Source organism: Mandrillus leucophaeus, unplaced genomic scaffold (assembly GCF_000951045.1).
Source record: "Mandrillus leucophaeus isolate KB7577 unplaced genomic scaffold, Mleu.le_1.0 Scaffold436, whole genome shotgun sequence".
Lineage (NCBI taxonomy): Eukaryota > Metazoa > Chordata > Mammalia > Primates > Cercopithecidae > Mandrillus > Mandrillus leucophaeus.
The window spans coordinates 1,999,553-2,020,267 of record NW_012104654.1 but is presented as its reverse complement, the minus strand read 5'-3'; the positions used below and the strand labels follow the sequence as shown (position 1 = coordinate 2,020,267).

General features: G+C 41.1%; 1 protein-coding gene across 2 annotated transcripts in view; it reads left to right on the top strand.

The window, feature by feature from the left end:
- PLEKHM3 (pleckstrin homology domain containing, family M, member 3) overlaps positions 1-20,715 on the top strand; it is a 196,635-nt gene that overhangs the window by 17,284 nt on the left and 158,636 nt on the right. For both annotated transcript variants that reach the window (XM_011993900.1, XM_011993901.1), the window contains exon 2: positions 7,474-8,398. In XM_011993900.1, the coding sequence (XP_011849290.1) occupies positions 7,789-8,398 (610 nt within the window). In that variant the 5' untranslated portion in view covers positions 7,474-7,788. The remainder of the gene's footprint in view (positions 1-7,473; positions 8,399-20,715) is intronic.

Sequence of the window (20,715 nt, the reverse complement as noted above, 5' to 3'; positions counted from 1 at the left end):
CTTATTGAATAAATAAATGAGTGTAATTTTAGACAAATGGAGCTTAGTAAGCCAGGTGGAAATGTCTTACAAATAGCTGGGAACATAGGACCAGAATTCAATTCTGAGATTGAGACTGAAGGTGGAAATTTGAACAGCATGCATGTAGAAGTTATTGGAGTTGCACATGTGGATAAATTGATTTAAGGAGAACATCATGGAGCTCTAGCCAGAAAAGAAACTCAGACAACGCCCCCATTTGATGAGACCAGGAAGGGAAGGAAGAAGATGGAGACTAAGTGGGTAGAAATGAGAAGAAAACTTCAGTGAATGTAGTACCCTGGGAAGAAACTTTTAAGAAGGGGCTAGTTAACAGCACAAGGAGGTTAAGGACTTTGGAAAACACTAATGGCTGTGTAACAAGGAGGTCCCTTGGTAGCTGTAGAAGAGAAGTTCAGTTGAATGGGGTCTTGTGTCAGGTTGTAAGGTATAAGATATAAGTAGGCACAGCATTCCCTGGGACATTTCTTTTTGTCTATTTTTTTTTTTTTTTTTTGGCAAGATTAGTATTTACTGGTATTTGATTTTTTTGGCGCATACATTTAAACAAACAGTGTACCCAAACTGTATATATAGTTTTTGATTCCAATTAAATATTGGACAAAAGTACACCTACCTGTTGATTTACTTTGACTGAGTTATGAGATCATGACTGATTTTTATTTCCTTTTCCATGTCTGTCACTATTTTCCAGAGTTTCTACAAGTATTTATTACTTTTAGAACTGGAAAAAAATTATATAGATTATTTTCATTTTATTTATGTATTTATTTTGAGACAGGGTCTCACTCTGTCACCCAGGCTGGCACGTAGTAGTTCAATCACAGCTTACTGCAACCTTGAACTCCTGGGCTCAAGGGATCCTCTTGCCTTAGCCCCCTGAGTAGCTGGGACTATAGGTACATGCCACCACACCTGACTAATTTTTAATTTTTTTTTTTTTTTTTTTGAACTAGAGTCTCACTCTATTACCCAGGCTGGAGTGCAGTGGCTCAGTCTTGGCTCACTGCAGGCTCTGCCTCCCGGGTTCACGCCATTCTCCTGCCTCAGCCTCCCGAGTAGCTGAGACTACAGGTACCTGCCGCCACGCCCGGCTAGTTTTTTCTGTTTTTAGTAGAGACGGGGTTTCACCGTGTTAGCCAGGATGGTCTTGATCTCCTGGCCTCGTGATCTGCCCACCTCGGCCTCCCAAAATGCTGGGATTACAGGCATGAGCCACCGCACCCAGCCTATTTTTAATTTTTTGTTTGTAGAGAAAGGGTCTCACTGTGTTACCTAGGCTGGTCTTGAACTCCTGGCCTCAGGTTATCCTCCTGCCTCAGCCTCCCAAAATGCTGGGATTACTGGTGTGAGCTACCACCTCCAGCCCAAATTATTTTTTTAATGGTATGCTCTTTATGTATTGTGGCAATAGTCTTCTCTTTCATTTAAACTTAGATATAATGTAGCCGTTTAATGTTTGCTCCAAACCTATGAAAATGGGATTCCATCTGTGTTTCTAGCTGTCTGTTTCATCTGATAGCCTTCTGAGCTCTTTTTATGAGGTCCACCCTGGCACCATTTCCTTTTCTGCTGCTTGTGGCATGCCTGTGCTCCATCCACATCCTTACATCACCATGTAGCCTTGTGGTCCAGAAAGGCCATATTACTAGGGGCAGATCCTCTTGTGGTGTATCCTTCACATTATGTAACTCTTAAAAAATTCTCAGTCAGCCACAACCTTAAACCAAAGTGAAGACCAGGTGAGCACCCTCAATGTGGACCATCCTTGTAATCACCTTTGGCTCTTATTTTTGCAAATTGATGGACAGACATAAGTTGTCCTAGGTATCTTTGCCATTGCAATTTTCTTCCCAGTCCAGCTGCTTCTAAAATAATATGGCCCTCATAATATTCTGAGTCACTTAGCTAAGAAGGAGGAAGTCAGTGCTTTTACCATCCAGCTCAGGAGGACACGGCATCTCTGTGTGAGTCAGGGTAGAATTATTACTCATAAGTGCTTCTGTCTCTGTGTGGGAGAACTACTGTATTCATCCTGTTAATTAGCCTTGCATAACGATCATGTAAACAACAGATTTCTTAGTTAGGAAATAGCAATACACTGATCCGTTCTGACGCATGCATAGGATTCTTTGGGTTGAGCTCTTTTATTTCCTCAATTTCTCAATCTATTAAATAGGGGAAATACCACTTCTTACAGAAAGGGCATTCTATACAAATATAAGATAAAATGTCTATAGGTCACTGAGTTTGGCTGAAAGACAGTGTATTATAAATAGTTCGTTGCTGACTTTGCCTTTGTTGGACTGACAGACCTTTGTTGGATTTCCAGGGAGAGATGAGGAACACGTGGTTGTTGAATGGGTGAGGTCCGGTGGAGTGCTCCATAATTATGTAGCAGTTTACATTTGTAAAGGCATGTTGGAGCAGCTACCGAGTGAATGATCCACACGCAAAGCAATTTGATATTAGCAACTCTGTGGGATACAGGTAGCTGAGTAAGGCATGCAGAGGTTAAATGGTCTGCTAGAGGCCACCCAGCAAGTGAGTGGTTGAGCCAGATTTAGAACACAGTTCTAATTAGCTCCTGATTTCCAATTTTGTACTGAGGCAAACCACACTGCCCCCACATACTGATCTTATTCCCTTCACTTTGTCAGACGAAGGTCCCCTTTATATTTTGACCTATCTGAATATATTATTATATTTTGATTAATTTCAAAACCAAATGAGGCAAGCTAGTAAGAAGTACTCAATTATAGAAATTAAACTTGACATCAGACTCTTGTACTGTAGTGAATTTGAGAGCTATAGAGCTCAGGAAAAAGATGAAATTCCAAAGAGTAAGGTTGGAAGACAGAGCCTAAAAGAATGAAGACAGAGAGTATATAGGAGGATAAGTAAGAAGGGCATGGTGTCTGCAGTCAAGTAGCTCAGAGTTTAGAGTAGGATCTAGAGAGATTGGCTGATCATTTCAGTACAATGTGGCAAACCCAGGGTGCTATGAGAGCCTGAGCAATTAGGAAAAGCTCCCCAGCTTGGACAAAAGCATGGAGGAGTAAAATAACAAGGTGGGTGGTGTCAGGCCTCTGAGCCCAAGCTAAGCCATCATATCCCCAGTGACCTGCATGTGTACATCCAGATGGCCTGAAGCGACTGAAGATCCACAGAAGTGAAAATAGCTTAACTGATGACATTCCACCATTGTGATTTGTTTCTGCCCCACCTTAACTGATCGATGTACTTTGTAATCTCCCCCACCCTTAAGAAGGTTCTTTATAATCTCCCCCACCCTTAAGAAGTTGCTTTGTAATTCTCCCCACTCTTGAGAATGTACTTTGTGAGATCCACCCCCTGTCCCCAAAACATTGCTCTTAACTCCACCACCTATCCCAAAACCTGTAAGAACTCATGATAATCCCACCACTTTTGCTGACTCCTTTTTCGGGCTCAGCCCACCTGCAACCAGGTGAAATAAACAGCCATGTTGCTCACACAAAGCCAGTTTGGTGATCTCTTCACATGGACACGTGAAACAGGTGGGTGTTGGTGAAGAACTTTAACTTGAAGAAGTGGATAGGTCATGAGGCGCTATCTCTTATGCAACACAACAGCAACACATTTGTTCAACATGTGTCTAGTACGTGTGTGTGCATGCGCTCCAAACGCTATTCCATGTATTGAGGGTACATTAGTGAACACAATGAACACAAATTCCTGGACTCGTAGAGCTTATATTTTAGTGGAGAGAAATACTAAATGTTAAATAAGTCAATTAAATGGTATGTTAGAAGATGGTAAATGCTTAAGGAAAAAGGGTACCTCAAGCCAGGTGATCAAGGTTAACGTGAACAGTAGTAAGTCATGTTCATAGTATATATCCTTAATATTATATGATGAGAAAAACATCAAACAAATCCAAAATGAGGGACATTCTATGAAATACCTGACTAGTACTCCTCAAAACTGTCAAAGACATCAAAAAAAGGTAAAGTCTGAGACACTATCATAGCCAAGACAAGGCCCAAGAAACATGACAACTAAATGTCATGTGGTATCTTGTATAGGATCCTGGAATAGATAGAGGACGTTAGGGAAATTTGAAGAATTTTGAAGAAAGTATAACTTAAGTTAATAATGATGTAACAATATTGGTTCATTAATTGTGAAAAATGTATCATACTAATGTAAGATGTTACATAGAGGAAACTGAGCATGGGGTATATAGAAACTGAGTGTATTATCTTTGTAATAATTCTATAGATATAAAACTGTTGACCGGGAGTGGTGGCTCATCCCTGTAATCCTAGCACTTTGGGAGGCCAAGGCGGGCAGATCACCAGAGTTCAAGAGTTCGAGACCAGCCTGGCAACATGGGGAAACCCCGTCGCTACTAAAAATAAAAAAATTAGCCAGGCATGATGGCAGACGCCTATAATCCCTACTACTCAGGAGGCCGAGGCAGGAGAATTGCTTGAACGCGGTGGGCTAGAGGTTGCAGTGAGCTGAGATTGTGCCACTTCACTCTAGCCTGGGCGAAAGAGCAAAACTCCGTCTCAAAACAAAAACAGATACAAACAAAACTGTTTTAAAATGAAAAGTTTATTTAAACAAAAGCAGAGTAAGGGAGATCAGGAGTCTAGGGCAGAGAAGGACATTATGATTTTAAAGAGGGTGGTCAGGGAGGTGACGTCAGAGAGTTGTCCGTGTTGGGGTGTCTGGGGGAACAGCAAATGCAAAGGCCCTGAGGTGAAAACTTGCCTGCATGTTTAAGAACATCCTCTTCCCTTCTTTGGGCCTCAGTGGCTTCTTCTATGAAATACTAAGGTTGAAAAGATAATCCCAAAGGCCAGTTTCCTTGTCTAACAGTCTGTGGCTTTAGACCATGTGGGTTAGAAGTATTCCACCAACCAGCATGGCCAACAATGGTTATATACATTCTTTTTTTTTTTCTTTGAGACAGGGTCTCGCTCTGTTGCCCAGGCTGGAGTGCAATTGTGCGATCTCAGCTCGCTGCAACCTCTGACTCTCTGGTTCAAATGATCCTCCCACCTCAGCCTCCTGAGTAGCTGGGACTACAGGTGCACACCACCATGACTGGCTCATTTTTGTATTTTTAGTAGAGATGAGGTTTCACCATGTTGGCCAGGCTGGTCTCAAACTCTTGGTGGATCAAGTGATCTGCCTGCCTCCCAGAGTGCTGGGATTACAGGCATGAGCCACTGCACCTGGCCTGTTATATACTTCTAACCAGCCTGCAAATACCAAGCCAGAAGCATAAAAAATAATATATCTAGATAGTTCGATAAATCAAAAAAAAGAGAAAGAAACAATTACTTTGAAGGTTATTTACACTTTCTCTGTCATGAGTAAAGACTGAATTTGAAACATTGGATGAGAAAAGGAATATCAGTAATCTTCAGTGAACAACTTAATACTCTGAACCTTGGAGCCTCTTATACATTGGGAAACTTGTACTTTGTTTATGTTCGTTTCAGTTTTTAGTAAGGAAAGAATGAAAAGTTTTAAGATTTATTATATTTATGTATATTTCTGTCTCTGGTATACAAGATGAAATTGAAAAATATCCCAAGTTTCAAAATTATAGAAGCACTAAAACCCTGTTACACAGTTGGAGAGACTGAAGGTTTAACTTTAGACTCAGAAAAAATAACCCTGTTTACAGCTAGAAATGTTTTATAACTAGTATATAGTTCTAAAAATAAATCTATGCCTTGCTTCATGAAGTACTAACATAAATATCAAAATATGTAAAAGTAGACAAATTCATAGTCATTATCACTTTGCAGGAGGTTCTATAGAGATCCTATGAACTGCAAACCTCCTTGATACATCTAAAATAAAGGTCTGTATATATGAGTTTAATTTACATATGTTAAGCTAAGTAGATTGGTGCTGTTGATATAAATGTAATGGTTTAATGACCTAAGTGGAAAAAATGAATTTAATCATAAAAATTGTGAAGTTTTTACAAAGAAACCACATCTATGTACATTTGTGACAACATGTATGTATTAGTCCATTTTCATGCTGCTGATAAAGATATACCCCTAGACTGGGCAATTTACAAAAGAAAGAGTTTTATTGGACTTACAGTTCCACATGGCTGGGGAGGCCTCACAATCATGGTGAAAGGTGAAAAGCATGTGTCATGTGGCAGCAGACAAGAGAAGAACTTGTGCAGGGAAACTCCTCTTTTAAAACTATCAGATCTCGTGAGACTTATTCACTATCACAATAACAGCACGGGAAAGACCTGCCCCCATGATTTGATTACCTCCCACTGGGTCCCTCCCACAACACGTAGGAATTCAAGATGAGATTTGGGTGGGGACACAGCCAAACCATGTCAATATATAATGGTGTTGCTAGTTGCCTAGTTTTGCCTACTTGTAAGTAGTTAAGGATTTAAAAAGCCCTTGCCTAGTTGTTTTATTTTTATTTTTATTTTTTTGGTAAAGATACAAAGGTATGTGTGACAGTTGGACACTTGAAATGTGACTAGTGTAACTGAGGAACTTTGATTTTACTAAATTTAAATTTGAATGGTCATAATGGCTGCTGTCTACTGTACTGGACAGCATCACTGTCAAGGTCTGCTCTAATTTGGCCCGGCCTTGGTAATCTAGTATTTGAAAGCATGGGTTACTACTTATGTAGGATTCTTTCTGCCCAGGTAGAGATGTAAGGTTTGGAACTTGAGTTCTGTAGAGAGAAAAGGATGAACTCAAGCCTGCCACTCAGGCCGTGACTTCACCTTAAGCTCTTAGACACCCTGCAGACCGGACCCATACTCTGAGGCCGATCCTGGAAGTCTCGGGGAGTTTGGAGCCTGAAACTCTAAGAACGCCAGAGCAGTTCTGAAGTCCAGAGTCATCATCAAGCATTATATAATCTAAGTCTAAGAAGCACAAGCACAGTCACATTTGGATTTAAAAGAAGGGCAGAACCTTCTTCTCTGCTTCCCTGTGGCACCTTTAAACCCAGCAAATCATCAGTGCCTTCAAAGTTGGTGAAAGGACTCAGGCATTTATGACTTTTAGACTGATTACGATACAGTCCCAGTCACAGAATTCCTAGTCTCTTTTGCTTACTATTTTAGGTCAGCATATCAGAGATTTGCCAGGGCAGTCTTTTCACAAATGCTCTCAAAGCATTTTCTCTGTGTGAGTAAAAGCTATTGACCTTAATTCCTCTTATCAAGTGCTCCTCCCTGCTCCGTTTAAGTTTTTATCCAAAGCGGGTAGTGATATGTATTCCTGACAATGGCACTTCTGTGTAGGTGTTGTCTGCCTTTGTGCTTGACTGCCATAGAACGGACGGATGTAGAAGTGGGAAAGCAATTCGGCAGATTTGTGTACTGTAGAATACAATGAACCATGTGCCAACATTATCCTGTTTATTTTCTTCCAGGAAATCAAGGATTGGCATGGCGTTGCTTTGACAAGTACTTCCTGTTGTCTTCACAGAGGTCTTGCTGAAGAATAATCTCAAAGGAACATTTGGTCTCCCTATACATCTGTTAATGTCCATTAGCCAGTAGCAAATGCTTTTAATTACTGGGAAAACATCAACCACCTTTGTGTTTGGCCTGCTCCAGGAAGCCCAATGAAGGTTTCTTCCAGTTGTTTCCATAGCTGTATTGCTGAAGCACCCCTCTTGGGTGAATGTTCATGAAGCCATTTCTGGAACCAGCTTAGGAGGCTGAGGCCTCCTGGAGCCTGTGACATGGAAGCTTTGGAAGTGGATGATATCAGCCCGGCCTTAGAAGTTACAGAGGAGTTCTTTAGTACTTTGGATAGTAAGCTAGAAAAGGCTGTGCAGCAAGCAGAGGTTTATGGGATCCAGGAAGTCCCTGAACTGGTGGGGCATGAGGTACTCAGTAACATAACAGACAATGGTGCTATGAGAAATGTCACCTCCCTGGGCAAGGGGGGCATGATTTGGGACCACTGTAAGAGCAGGCTCTTAGAAACCAAAGCTCAAAATGTCTTCCCTGCCAAAGAACAGTTTATGGTCCAGAGAGGGACAACCCCAGATAATCTTTCCTGGATGGAACAAAAGGAAGCATCAACCTTTAATTTTTTCAATATCTGTCAGCGTCGGAGGGACCGGCCTCGTTCTGTAAATGACTTACTGGATGAGACCTCAACTTTCAAGCCAGGGCATGCTCGATCACGATCAGATATTACCCAAGTGGATTGGAGGGTGGTCCTCAAAACCACGCCTCTGCAGCAGCAGCAACAGCAGCAGCCATCGCTTCAAGGCCCGCACGTCACCAGGCCATCTTTTCTGTTGCCCTCACCAAATAAGATAGAAGATGCTCAAGGAAATACCGGTATGTTTTTAAATTTTATTTATTTATTTCCTTTTTTTTTTTTCTTTTGGAGCTGTGACTCAGATAAGCTTGTATGTTTTTATATCTGACTTCTACTGAATCATTGCTGATTTTTCCTTTGTCTCTCTTAATCTGCCTCACGAGAATCTTACGCTCCAGCATCCACATCTGGCCTTGCTTATCTAAGCTCCCTCTTCCATTTTCTTATGTACTTTACCAGGCCTCAAGTCAACAGTCTTAGTATCTTCCTAAGAGGTATTCAGTGAAAAGACAATTATGGTAAATTCTTCCTTTCTAATCTTGTATGTTAGAATACTGTCATACTTAATGTATTAATAGTATTTTCCTGTGCACATTGTATGATACTGCCTATTCTTACAGTAGATCATACGTTGGGCTGAGCGTATGCTAGGAAGGATTTAAAGATGTGTGAAGACACAATCCCTGCCCTAAAGAACTTTTCATCTAGCTGAGGGGATCCAACACCAGCAAAGACTCAAGAAGGTACTTGGTAATGAGAGACAGTAGATGGGCCATTGAAATGTGTGGGAGGGGCTTTCATTTTACTGTCCATATAAGAGTGAGTGGCAGTGACCATAAGAGGACAGAAGAAGGAGAAGACACTGTGGGTTGGGCTTCTCAGGAAGGGCTTGGCTTGCAAGGGGACATGGAACTTGAGCTACATCTGGAAGGACACTAAGATGCAGACAGAGCATCACAGGACATGGCACTTGGTCAGGGTTACAGCGTAAACAAAGGTGGGAAGAAGGGCGTGCAGAAGAGAGCAAGCAGACCCTGGCAAGTATAGCAAAGGACCCTGTAGCCAGCAGTGACAGGAAATGGCTGGAGAGGGTGGTTAGGCCCTCCCTCATGGCAGAGGGTCTTGAATTTCCTTTCTCCTCATACTTTATTCACATATGTGTGCACATGAATACGTACTCATGAACTTGCTCTTCTGTGAGACACAACAAACTCTCTCTCCATTTTCCCCAGAATTTCCTTTGAGATAATCTCATTTATACAGGCTATCAATTTTTATTACTAATGACTCTCAGTCACCCTACTCAACCTTTAATGTAGATGACTTCTACTCAATTAACTGGGAGACCATTTTTGGTACTTCACTGCTGTTTTAGTATTACTTCAGTTTCTCTCATTGCATGGTATTCTATTGATGCATTCAACATTTTAATTATAAAAATTAGCTTATAAGTGTAACCCAAGGCAAGGATATAGTTTAGTATGTCTGTTAAGGAAATACAGTGTTCCTGAAATTCATCCTTTTCAAATCCTTTATTTTTTACACTCTAATTCATGACTTGTAATTCCTTGTCTTCTCTGCTAGGCTCTCACCAGTCTTACATCTAACCAAGGGTAGTGACCATGGGAGTGAAAAGAAAAGGATGTTATATATATTTTTTCTTCTTTTAAAATCTGTTTTTTTAGAGACAAGGTCTTGTTGTCTCCCAGGCTGGAATACGATGGTGTAATTGTAGCTCATTGCAGCCTCAAACTCTCAGGCTCATGGGATCCTCCAACATCAGCCTCTCAAGTAGCTGGGACTACAGGCAGGCCCGGCTAATTTTTTCAGGTTTTTTTAGAGATGGGGTCTTGCTATGTTGCTATGGCTGGTCTTGAGTTTCTGTGCTCAAGCAATCCTTCCATTTCAGCCATCCAAGTAGCTGGGATTACAGGCATGAGCCACCACACCTGGCTAAAAAAAGGATATTTTAAAGCACAGTACTTGACGACTGATTAGATATTAAGGGACATGGCGGGGCATGGTGGCTCATGCCTGTAATCCCAGTACTTTGGGAGGCTGAGGCAGGCAGATCATTTGAGGTCAGAGACCAGTCTGGACAACAAGGCAAAACCCTGTCTTTACTAAGAACAAAAATTAGCTGGGCTTGGTGGCACGCTCCTGTAGTCCCAGCTACTTGGGAGGCTGAGGCATGAAAATCGATTGAACCTGGGAGGTGGAGGTTGAGCTGAGATCCCGCCACTGCACTCCAGCCTGGGCGACAGAGCGAGACTGTCTCAGGAAAAAAAAAAAAAAAAAAAAAAGATGTTAAGGGACATACAAGTTGCTGTAAGCCCAGTGCCTAGCAGAATGATAGCTTTGCCTTGAGCTCATATACAAGCAGTTGCACCTTCTGATTAGCAAATAACCTCAGTAGTTTTTTGGTTTCTTGGCATTCATTTAGGTTTTTAATCACAAAGCCTCCTTAACCATCCTAAATCCCTGGTGTAGCCCAAGTTAAGAGGGTGTCATATTTCCAATTTTATTTTTCCTAGCTTGTTTTGATGGTAAATACAAGAACTCAACTTTCCTTAGGCTCTCTAAAGACCTGAACTGCTATTTTGAGTGCTCTACAGACCATGATAATTATTTAATTCTCATGTTTAAAAAAGTGTAATATTAAATTATGTTGAAATATGAGAACTGAGTGGTATTTTGAAAAGTCAACTGTAACAAATGGCATTTGCAAGTATCAATATAATATATTCTGACCACCATTTATTTATTTATTTTTAAATTTTTTTCCAACAGGGTCTCACTTAGTTGCCCAGTTTGGAGTGCAGTGGTGTAAATTATAGCTCACTGCAGCCTCAGTCTCCCAGGCTCATGCAATCCTTCCACCTCATATAGCTAGGACTACAGGCGTGTGCCACCATGCCTGGCTAATTTATTATTATTATTATTTTTAGTAGAGACAAGGTCTTGCTATGTTGCCCAGGCTGGTCACAAACTCCTGCGCTCAAGCAATCCTCCTACCTAGGCCTCCCAAACTGTTGGGGTTACGGGCGTGAACCACTGCTCCCAGCTATTGCCACCTTTTAGTCATCCAGGAGATAGCGAATGTGGGTAAATGGCATGCCAAGTTTTTGACACCTTTTCTTTCTGGCATTTTCTGGAGAGCAGGCAAGATAAATCATGTTCCTATTGCCCATCAGTTGAAGGGCAGGGGCAAGCAGTGGCCACCCATTTTCAGGCTGCAGTTCTAGATTGCATGGCTGATCACTTATTCTCACAAGCTGGTATTCTCACAAGCATTCGTGGAGGGGTGTGCCAATATCCAGGTGCCTGCTAGTCAAAATCAGCCAAAATCTCTGAGTAAAATTTACTTTAAAACCTTTTAAGTTAGTAATCCGAACTGAAGAAAGACTCATTGTTTCTCCTGAGGAATATGCCAAAAGCAGAGGGAGGCAGTGCAGTACCTTGGCTAGAGCTGGAGGTGAGGACCCAGGAGATTTGGGGTCAGGTAAGACCTCTTCCTTGAGCTGCAGACTTGCATCTCCAACTGCCTGGTGAGCATTTTTATTGGAATGTACCACAGGCACCTCAAATTCAAAGTATCTCAAATGACTCATAATCCTCCTTTCTCCCACTCCTGCTGTTCTTAGTTAACAAGGGTTAATGAAAGGCTGGGGGCTCCTCAGAAGAAATAAAATTTTGTCAGTGTGTTTCTTTTGACGAGGTTTTGTGTCTAGCCCAGTCATTCTCTTACTTGCGGGTGTTATTACTGCATGGTTATGTTTTCTCCAGTTAATGTTCATTTTTTTTACCTAGCTCCTTTTCTGAACTCACCTTGAATAGCTTAAAGGCTTATCGAAGTGCGTCTTCCCTCATCTGCTCCTTCTTCCTACCCCGCTTCATCCCTTTCCTTCCTCCTGTAACAAGTCAGAGGATCTTCTTCATCAGGTAGGGCCTCTGCATCTTCTGTCTCAATTGGTGATGAATAATCAGGCTCTTGAGCCTTTCTGAGGATAAATGCTATTTTGGGTACATAAAGCAAATTGGGCTCAGGTATAATGAGGGCTGTGGGTAGCTAGGGTGTAGCAGCTATTTTGCTAATAGGGAAGCCTGGTCTGAAGGAGGCCTTCTGGTCAAACAAAGTAGCATATTTGTTAGAAACACTGACTCTAAACCTAGACTGCTAGAGTCTCCAACTTTGCTCTAGTACTTACTAGTTGTATAACATAGGGCAGGTTTCTTAATCACTCTGTACCCCCATGTTAATTTTTTTTTTTTTGGACATAAAGTATCAGGTAATGGTAGTACTGACCTCAATTTCTTGTGGTCATTAAATGGGTTAAAACATCTACAGTGCTTCTTAGAACCATGTTCAGTATGCTTGAACACTTAATAAAAGTTGTAAACATTGAATGATATTATTGTTACTATTATAAATTGAATTTGAAATCCATCAATGAGAATCAAAGTGACACTAACAAGCACTTCAAGGTTTTTTTTTGTTATAAAATGGGCCTCACAATAAATATTTCTTGAAATGAATTGGCCTTCCTGTGGTATACTTTCTCATAGTTATTAACTGGTTTGTTAATGGGAAATAGACCATTCTTTCCCTCTCTCATACTGATTTGTGATGAACTACTTAATTGTCATTCACACCAGAGTTTATAGTCACTGATAGAAGTGATTGTTTCTTACCCATTTGTTTTTCTTTCTTTTTAAAGTTACTTTTCACCTGAGAATTTTACCCATTGTTTTATCTTCAGTATCTAACTTAGTGCTTTGAACATGTGCTCAAAAATATGTGCTCAAAAATTTTTTTAATGTAAAATGAATGTAATCCTGGTAAGAACTAAGCTGATAAATTAAAGACATTAACTTCTTTAGCTGGTTTGTGTCTTTCTAGAAAAAATGACTCCACCCTCTTTTCTGACATCCTCCCTTTCTCCACCTTCACATCAACATTAAGCATTTGTACACCCTCTCTGTGAAGCTCTGTAGCAGCAGTAAATACTGAAAAATGAAGATAGGCTTTTGTCTCAAAAGCTGTCCTGATAAGAGAAAATCAAACATTTTTTATTTTCTCTCCCCGTGTTCACTTCCCCCTCCCTGACTGTGTGTGGCTTATAAAGTGCCCCTAACATTGGAAGAATGTGACTCTGGTCTTGGAGAGCTTGGAGAGCTATTTAGATACCATTTCAGACTCCTGAGTTGCGTTGGCACAATTAAGATTTCCCTTCTTACAGGAATCTGACTGCTGTTTGATGAGCACAAAGCCTGGTGAGATCATTGTGGTTTGCCCTTTAGTCTTTCTGAAGTTGGCAGTCATTCGAGATAATTTTATAACGTTTTCCAACTTTTCTCTCTTCCTTGATTGTGTTTCTTTATAGAAGATTGTTGCTTTGGATTTGGAGACCACTGCTTTCCTAGAATGAGACAGGGGTATCTGAGAGCAGAATACATGAACCAGATTAACAGTTTGTTTATTACTGTCAAAGCCAACATCTGAGCACCCAGTGTGTTTGTTCTCAGGGTAAGTGAGAGAGCCCAGGTGGAAAGAGAGGGGAAAAAAAATAATAATGGCAGTGGCAGTGGCAGCTAACACTTTGTTCATTGACAATTTTAAGTGCTTTATAGATAGCAGCTTATTTAATTTATAGAACACTCCTGTGACATGGGTTTTTCATTGGTCCTGTTTTAAGGATGATGAAACTGAGGCACAGGAAGCGTAAGTAACTTGTTCGAATTCCCACAGTGAGGGAGAAGTGGAGCCTCAATTTGGATCTAGGCAGTCTTCCTCCAAGTCCAGGTTCTTAACCACTAAGCTGGTGCTGTGCCCTTACTTTGGAAGCTAGTGGTCCTCAGTCTCTACAGCCCTCCACTTTGAAAATCTCATTGGCAGTAAATCCCTATGGGGGTAGTTGGTGGGGATCAGTACGATAATGTTCACTGAACTAAAATTAACCAACTTAGGTATGGTTGAAATTGTTTAACACAGAAAGATTTATGTGTGCCTTGTAACTCTATCACTGGTTCAGAAAAACTGAGGCACGCCAAAGCAATCCAGCTAAGCAAGGATTGTTCCCTGCATTTAACTTACTCGCTGAAATACTCGGACACAGAGCCGGTCACAGTTTCTTAGGAGACCAATGAATCCGCAAAAGGAAGACAGTCACTTTGCCTTTCATACTGTTTAATGTTAGCATGGCAACAGCTGAAGTGAACCGACCCCGACGGGTTTGTAAGCATGGAAGGGAGAGCTTTGGGGTTTTGCCCCATTTAAAAAAAAAAGATTATACATAAAGTTCTGGGATACATGTGCAGAACGTGCAGGTTTGTTACATAGGTATACATGTGTTTGGCCCATTTTTTAACTGTCTTACTTTGGAGATTGCCTTGCCTCAGGCAGAGGCAGACCTAGCTCTGACTTCTTAAGAAGGAATGTCGCCTGTGCTAGTGGATGAAGGTTGCCACCAGTTGATGGGATGTGACTTTTTTCCTATCTTAAATAGTTAACACCATTTCCATCATCTGAGGATTGAGTAGTTCTGTCTCAGGGTTAAATCATAAAGTGATGATGGGAAGAAATAGATCTAAGGCAAAGTGACAGCAGAGGCAATTATCTCTGAAGAACCTCAAGGTAGGTGGTGGACACCAAAGCTTCCTCAGGATCAGTGCCTCTCCTTACTGCCATCCCAGCGCCTCCTATGCCCTTGGTAGCTATAGCAAGGTATGACTGGGAACCAGCCCTGAGAGTGAGACATGTTCTTCACTAGTGTCTGTACTAAACCCTTTGCCCTCTGCATCACTGTGATCTGTTCTTGTTCATTGAGTAATGACACAATCATAAGCACCAAGGACTTCCCCGTGGGATAAAGAAAACAAGGTCTTAACATCTCAGAATTACAATCTAAACATAAACGTATCATAAGGTAAGAACATAAAAAGTCATGTGAACATGTGAACATATATATGAAATATAGGTTATACACACACACACTTATAACAAAGTATAGACACATAGAGGAAGTGAGGCTGTATATAGACAACTTTACTGTCTATTGCGTTTGGTTTACAAACCTACTGAGGCAGGTTAAATTATCTCTATTGTCCTTCCCAACTCCAAAATTATATCATTCTAGGATGTATTTGAACTGACCCTGACTCATGGTTGTGTGGAAGCTAATTATTGTAGTCAGATAATAAAAAATTGTAATGAAAACGTAGGTATGGTTGAAATCATTTAACACAGAAAGATTTCTGTGTGTCTTGTAACTCTACTTCTGGGTGAACCGCTGTTGCAATTTTTAAAATAAAAAAATTTTAAAGAAATTCTTTGCATTAGCTACAGAGCTCTGAAACTCAACAAACTGCCAGAATCTAACTTACTTTTCCATTCCTGACTGTGTTCACATTTTCATCTGCTTGGCAAGGGCAGTGGTCAACTGGGCTTTTGTTTCCGTCGGTTTCACTCTCTGCTGACCTGGTACCATCCCTATGCCTGTATTTTCTTGTTCTAAGTACTTCAGGAGAAGGTCTCAAGCAGAGATTTTCTTTAGGGCTAGAAAAACCATGGCAGTAGAGTTTCTTTATCCCAGGTTTTGTGTTAGTCTGTTTCGGTTCCCTTTTTCCCCATCTTTCACTTTTTTAAAAAAAAAGCCAAATTTGGGACTTATACTAAAATGACTGCTTTTTCAATTATGATGTTTCTCAAAAGCCTTGGAGCCAGTAGAGGTGGGAATATTCCTGCAGGCTAAGAACAAGTGAGGTCACCAGGACATGGTCTCTTGCTGAATTTATGATTCACCCTTCAGCAAGATTAGTCAGTACAAAGAAGTTGCTAAAATAGGTCACAGAAAATTGATTTTATATGGTCGTATAGTTTCCATTGGTTACATTATTGAATGTTGGCCTGTGGCAGCTATTTGGAAACCCAATATGCCTCATTGACAGCCCACATTCTGATTCATAACACTTCTCTATGGGAACCTTTAAATCAAAATGTCTGATATTTTTTCCCGGTTGTCCTACTAATTTATTTTTTTTTCTGTTTGGCTAAGGAAAACTATGGTTACTAATTTTATAAACTGCTAAAGTTTTCTTTCTAAAACACAAATCTTTTCATATCACTTTGTTCTCAAAAGTGAACCACAGTTCCCCATTTCTTACAAAATCAAGTGTAAACTTTATAAAGCATCCAGGTATCTTCCCAACCTTATCACCTACACCTTCTTCCTTTTGAGTCTTTGCCATTTTTGAAAGTGCCATGTGCTTTAAAGCTCCTGGGCCTTTGCTGCCTCTTCATCCCAGAATACTTTCCCTGCCCTTTTCACTTTCCAAAAGTCCTCCATTATCTTTCAAGGGCCAATTCAAATGCCATATCCTCCCTGGGACCTTTCCAGATTTTTCTCAATTAAAATTCTTTTTTTTTTCCCCCTTTCACTTTATGTTCCCATGGCACATTTTACTCTGCTGTGCACGATAGATAATTGCTTGTCCATCCATCTCCCACACCAGATTGGAAGTCCTTTGAAGGTATCAGCTGTATTTCAGAAAACTCTGCTGTACCAAGCATGAGCACGTGGAAAGTTGAATTCTGTGTATTGGTGCTTAAAAGTCAGGACAGAATAGTGATGTTTTGTTTTTTATTTAAAATGGAAAGGGCTTCTCTTTCTTTCTCCTTAGTTACAGCTTGATTCAAGTTGAATGAAGTTTGTTATTATTACTACTGTCAGTAAGACAGTATCACTTAATGAGCGATAATTTTATGCCCAGCTCTGTGCTAAGAAGTGTTCATTCATTATCTTAGTTAATAATCACAACAGTTTAACATAATAGATGAAATTATCCTGATCTACAAAGGAGGAAACTGAGGCTTAGAGAAGATGCAACTAGTATGTGGCAGGGCTAGGATTCTAAGCCAAGCCTAACTCCAAGACTGCACATAACCACTGTGTTATACTGCCTCTCCAGCCTGAGGAAGGCTAGGACTCATGCCCTCCACCACAAATAAAACACAGTGTGATCTAGATTTAAAGTCTGGAGGTTGGAGTTCTACTCTCAACTTGCCCACTTTGTGGTATAACCTTGGCCAAGTCATTTTGCTTCCTGGAACCTCTTTCCAAATGTGTTCAGTCAGTTAGAATGCTTTCAGAAGCAAGTAACAAAGTACTCAACCAAAAGTGGCACAAATAGTAAGGCCAAAATAGCATTGTATTTTTTCTTTTATCTAACAGATAACTATTGAGCACTTAGTGAATGTTGAGGACTTATGCAATGAACACTTAACAAGATACCCAGGGGTAGGTGGTCTTGGGGTCATCCAGGACCTACAGGCTTTCCATCTTTTTGTTTTGTTGTCCTTGGTATATTGGTGATTTCTCTTCTCTCCCCTCGTTGGTACAAAGTGGCCACAGCTGCCCCAAGGATCATTTTTTAAAAAATTTTTCCTAACTTCCCAAGTGTGTTAGGATCATTTTCTTAAATACCAACAGTAAAAGCCAGGAAGAAAGAAAGCAGGGCATCTCTTCTGGGTCTTTTTTCCAGAGGCTCCCAATAGCACCCGCTCCTTGGCCAGAACTGGGTCACATGTCCACCCCTAAGGCAATCTCTGGCAAAGGAAAATAGGCTTATTGTGATTGGATTAAACAAATTATTATTCTTTTCACAGGGCAGGGGAGAGGCCATCTTTCCTGAGCATATTACCCCCATACCTGAACAAAATTAGGTTCTGTTGATGAAGGCAGCTGACAGGTTCTGCCTCATATGTGGATGTACTAGTGGAATTTCTAGGATCCCTTCCGGCTCTAAGTCTCTAATTCTGTAGGCTGCGTCAAGAAATCGTAATGGAATGCTATTTGTGCCTCAAATCCAGCAGCCTCAGTATGGGAGGGTCTTTTATATTTAATTCCTGTAGATTGGAGATATAGAGCCAAAAGCTCACCATGGCAAAGAATAAGCATGGTATGAAAGGTGATGTTTGGAATTGTTTCCTGGGTCAAAAAGCTCAACAAAGGCTAGAGCTTGCCCTCATCACAGAAGACAGAAAAAGTCTGCTTTTAAAACACTTGAGAAAAATTGGCCAGGAATGTATTGACTTATGCTCTATCACTGTTGCAAAGAACTGGATGGAAGAGATCCCTAAACTGGTATATCTAGCTAATATGTAGCCAGATATGTTACAGGTCTGTTTCCACTAGAGCTGACATAGGTAATCTTTTTTCTAGGTTTATGAGGGGAAAATGAATGGAATATCCTCTTTTTACCCAAAAAGAAAGTCTCCAAAGTAGCCATAGAAAAGACTAGTTCATTTCTACCAGAACAAATTTGTTAATAAAAATATCTGTGGAATACCATCTGTGTACTCCACTGGCCAACACTGTAGCAGGGCCTGTGGAGTGTATTTAATATGTGCAAGACACAGTCCGGCTTTGGTTCCTGTAGTATCATTCTCTTCATGTTCTTTGCTATGGATGGACATGTGTGTCAGTGTCATGATTAGTGTGCCCTGATGTGCCTGTGACAAGGAGGACAAAGACCTAACATTAGTTCATTTTTTCCCTTTGTTTCTGGCTTAAACATAGTTGAGTACTATAACATGAAACAAATTGACTTGGAAAACTGTGTTTTATTAACCAGGAATCAAAGAAAAGAGTGATGATTGTGATTCAGAATGCCAGAGGAGTCTTCATTGAGGAAAGGCTATTTCAGCTGAACTTTGAGGGTTGAGCACAAAGTCAAGGTGGAAAGAACACAGTGTATGTATGAGATGGTCAGGAGGCTAACCTAGAACAGGGGGACATTTTGGAGTAGTAGGCTGAGACTTTGGAGGACCTTCAAAGCCATACGAATAGACTTACTGTGATATATTTGGCAAGAAGCACCCATACATATCTTGAGACTCAAGATTAAAGGGTATTTGATAAGAAATGTGGAAGTTGGTGGGGTGAAAGGTGGTGATAGGGTAGCAGGGACCCTCATTTTCAGTGGCCTTATGTGTCCATGTAAAGGGACATCAGCTAGAATGGCACTCTTGGCCTCTCTCCATCCCTTTGCACACTCCACCCATGAGAAGGAGGAGTGACTTATTGGCAAGTTTAGGAGACGAACCAGGTAATTCAGCTGCTCTCCTAAGAGCACTAATTCTGGTCCACTCGCCCAGATCTGCTCCTCCATGCCATCAGCCCTTCATGGGCAGTTTCCCAAGAGGGAAGGCCTCTGGCTATCCAGTGATGCTTGTGACTCAGAGGTAAGTCTGTGAAATCCTGGGGTTCAATTTGCTGCTACGCAACTAAGTTGCATCCTCCAACTGGCTGATATTTCGATCCCCATGTATCTGGCCACCCTCTGTCCGTCTCAATTGGTTCAAAAGTTGGGTGAGGAAAAGGAATGCTCTTCAATGGGTCTCCTCAGGCCCCAGCAGTACATGGAATGATTGGTAGGTGGAAAGAACTAAGGGATGGAAACCAATCAGGTCTGCCAGGCGTCATGATGTGTGATGAGGACTCAAATTAGGGTGATAGTGACAATGAAGAGAAAGTGGGACTTGTGAAAAGGAAAAGAAGGGCTGTAATTGGGGATAGATGGAGGATAATGGATAAAGGAAAGAGAAAATCTAAGTGAAGGCCCACCATCAGGAATGCTCTTTACCCCTTCCTGCCATCTCTGAATATCAATTCTACCCTCTCTTCAAAGTCTACCTCAGATGCCACCTCCTTCTCAAGACTTTTAAGAACTCCCCAGGCAAAAGCCTTCTCTTTCTTCTCTTGCATGTTAGAAGGCTCTGAGTACTTTTTGCTGCATATTGCAGATACTTTGGGGCCCATCTTTTCCCCACTATGGGCTATAAACTCTATTGATAGGATCTGTGTCTGATTGGTTTGGTATCTCCACAGATTCTAGCAAAGTCCTTTGCTGATACAGTCAACAATATTTATGGAGCCAGTCTCTGGTATTCAGGAAGGAGAGAGATATCAAGGTCCCTGTTCTCAGCAGGAGAGAGTTCTTTGAAGGAAATAAAGCAAGAGGTGTGATGGAGAACAACTGAGGGGCTCTTTAACCTGAGTGGTTAAGGGATGGCTTCACTGAGGATAGCACTATTGAGGTGAAACACTGAGAGAGGCAAATAAGGTAGTGGAACTGGGGAGAGAAGCCCCAGATGGAGAACATGGCAACTCAGAGGCCTTGGAGCTAGAATGTGCTTGGCTTGTTCAAGGGACCTAAGAGAGGACTGTGGCTGGAGTGAGAGAAGGGTTATAAGATGATGTGAGATGAGGTCAGAGCAATAGCCAGAGGCCAGGTCATGTGGACCAGGAAGAAGAGGCATTGTAAGCATATGGAATCTGAAGGAAAAAGACACTTCAGCCATAAGGGGGTAGGATCAAGCAAATAATTTTTTAATAGACACAGTAAACCTTAGGATATTGGAAGATAGAGGAAAGGAGGTTAGTAGAGAGAGAACTGCAACATGTTATAGACGAAGGGATTCTAGAGAAGTAGGAAGGAGCTTGTTAACAGTAGAGGCGGAAGGGTCTGCTATAGCAAGGAAGCAAAAAGTTTCTTC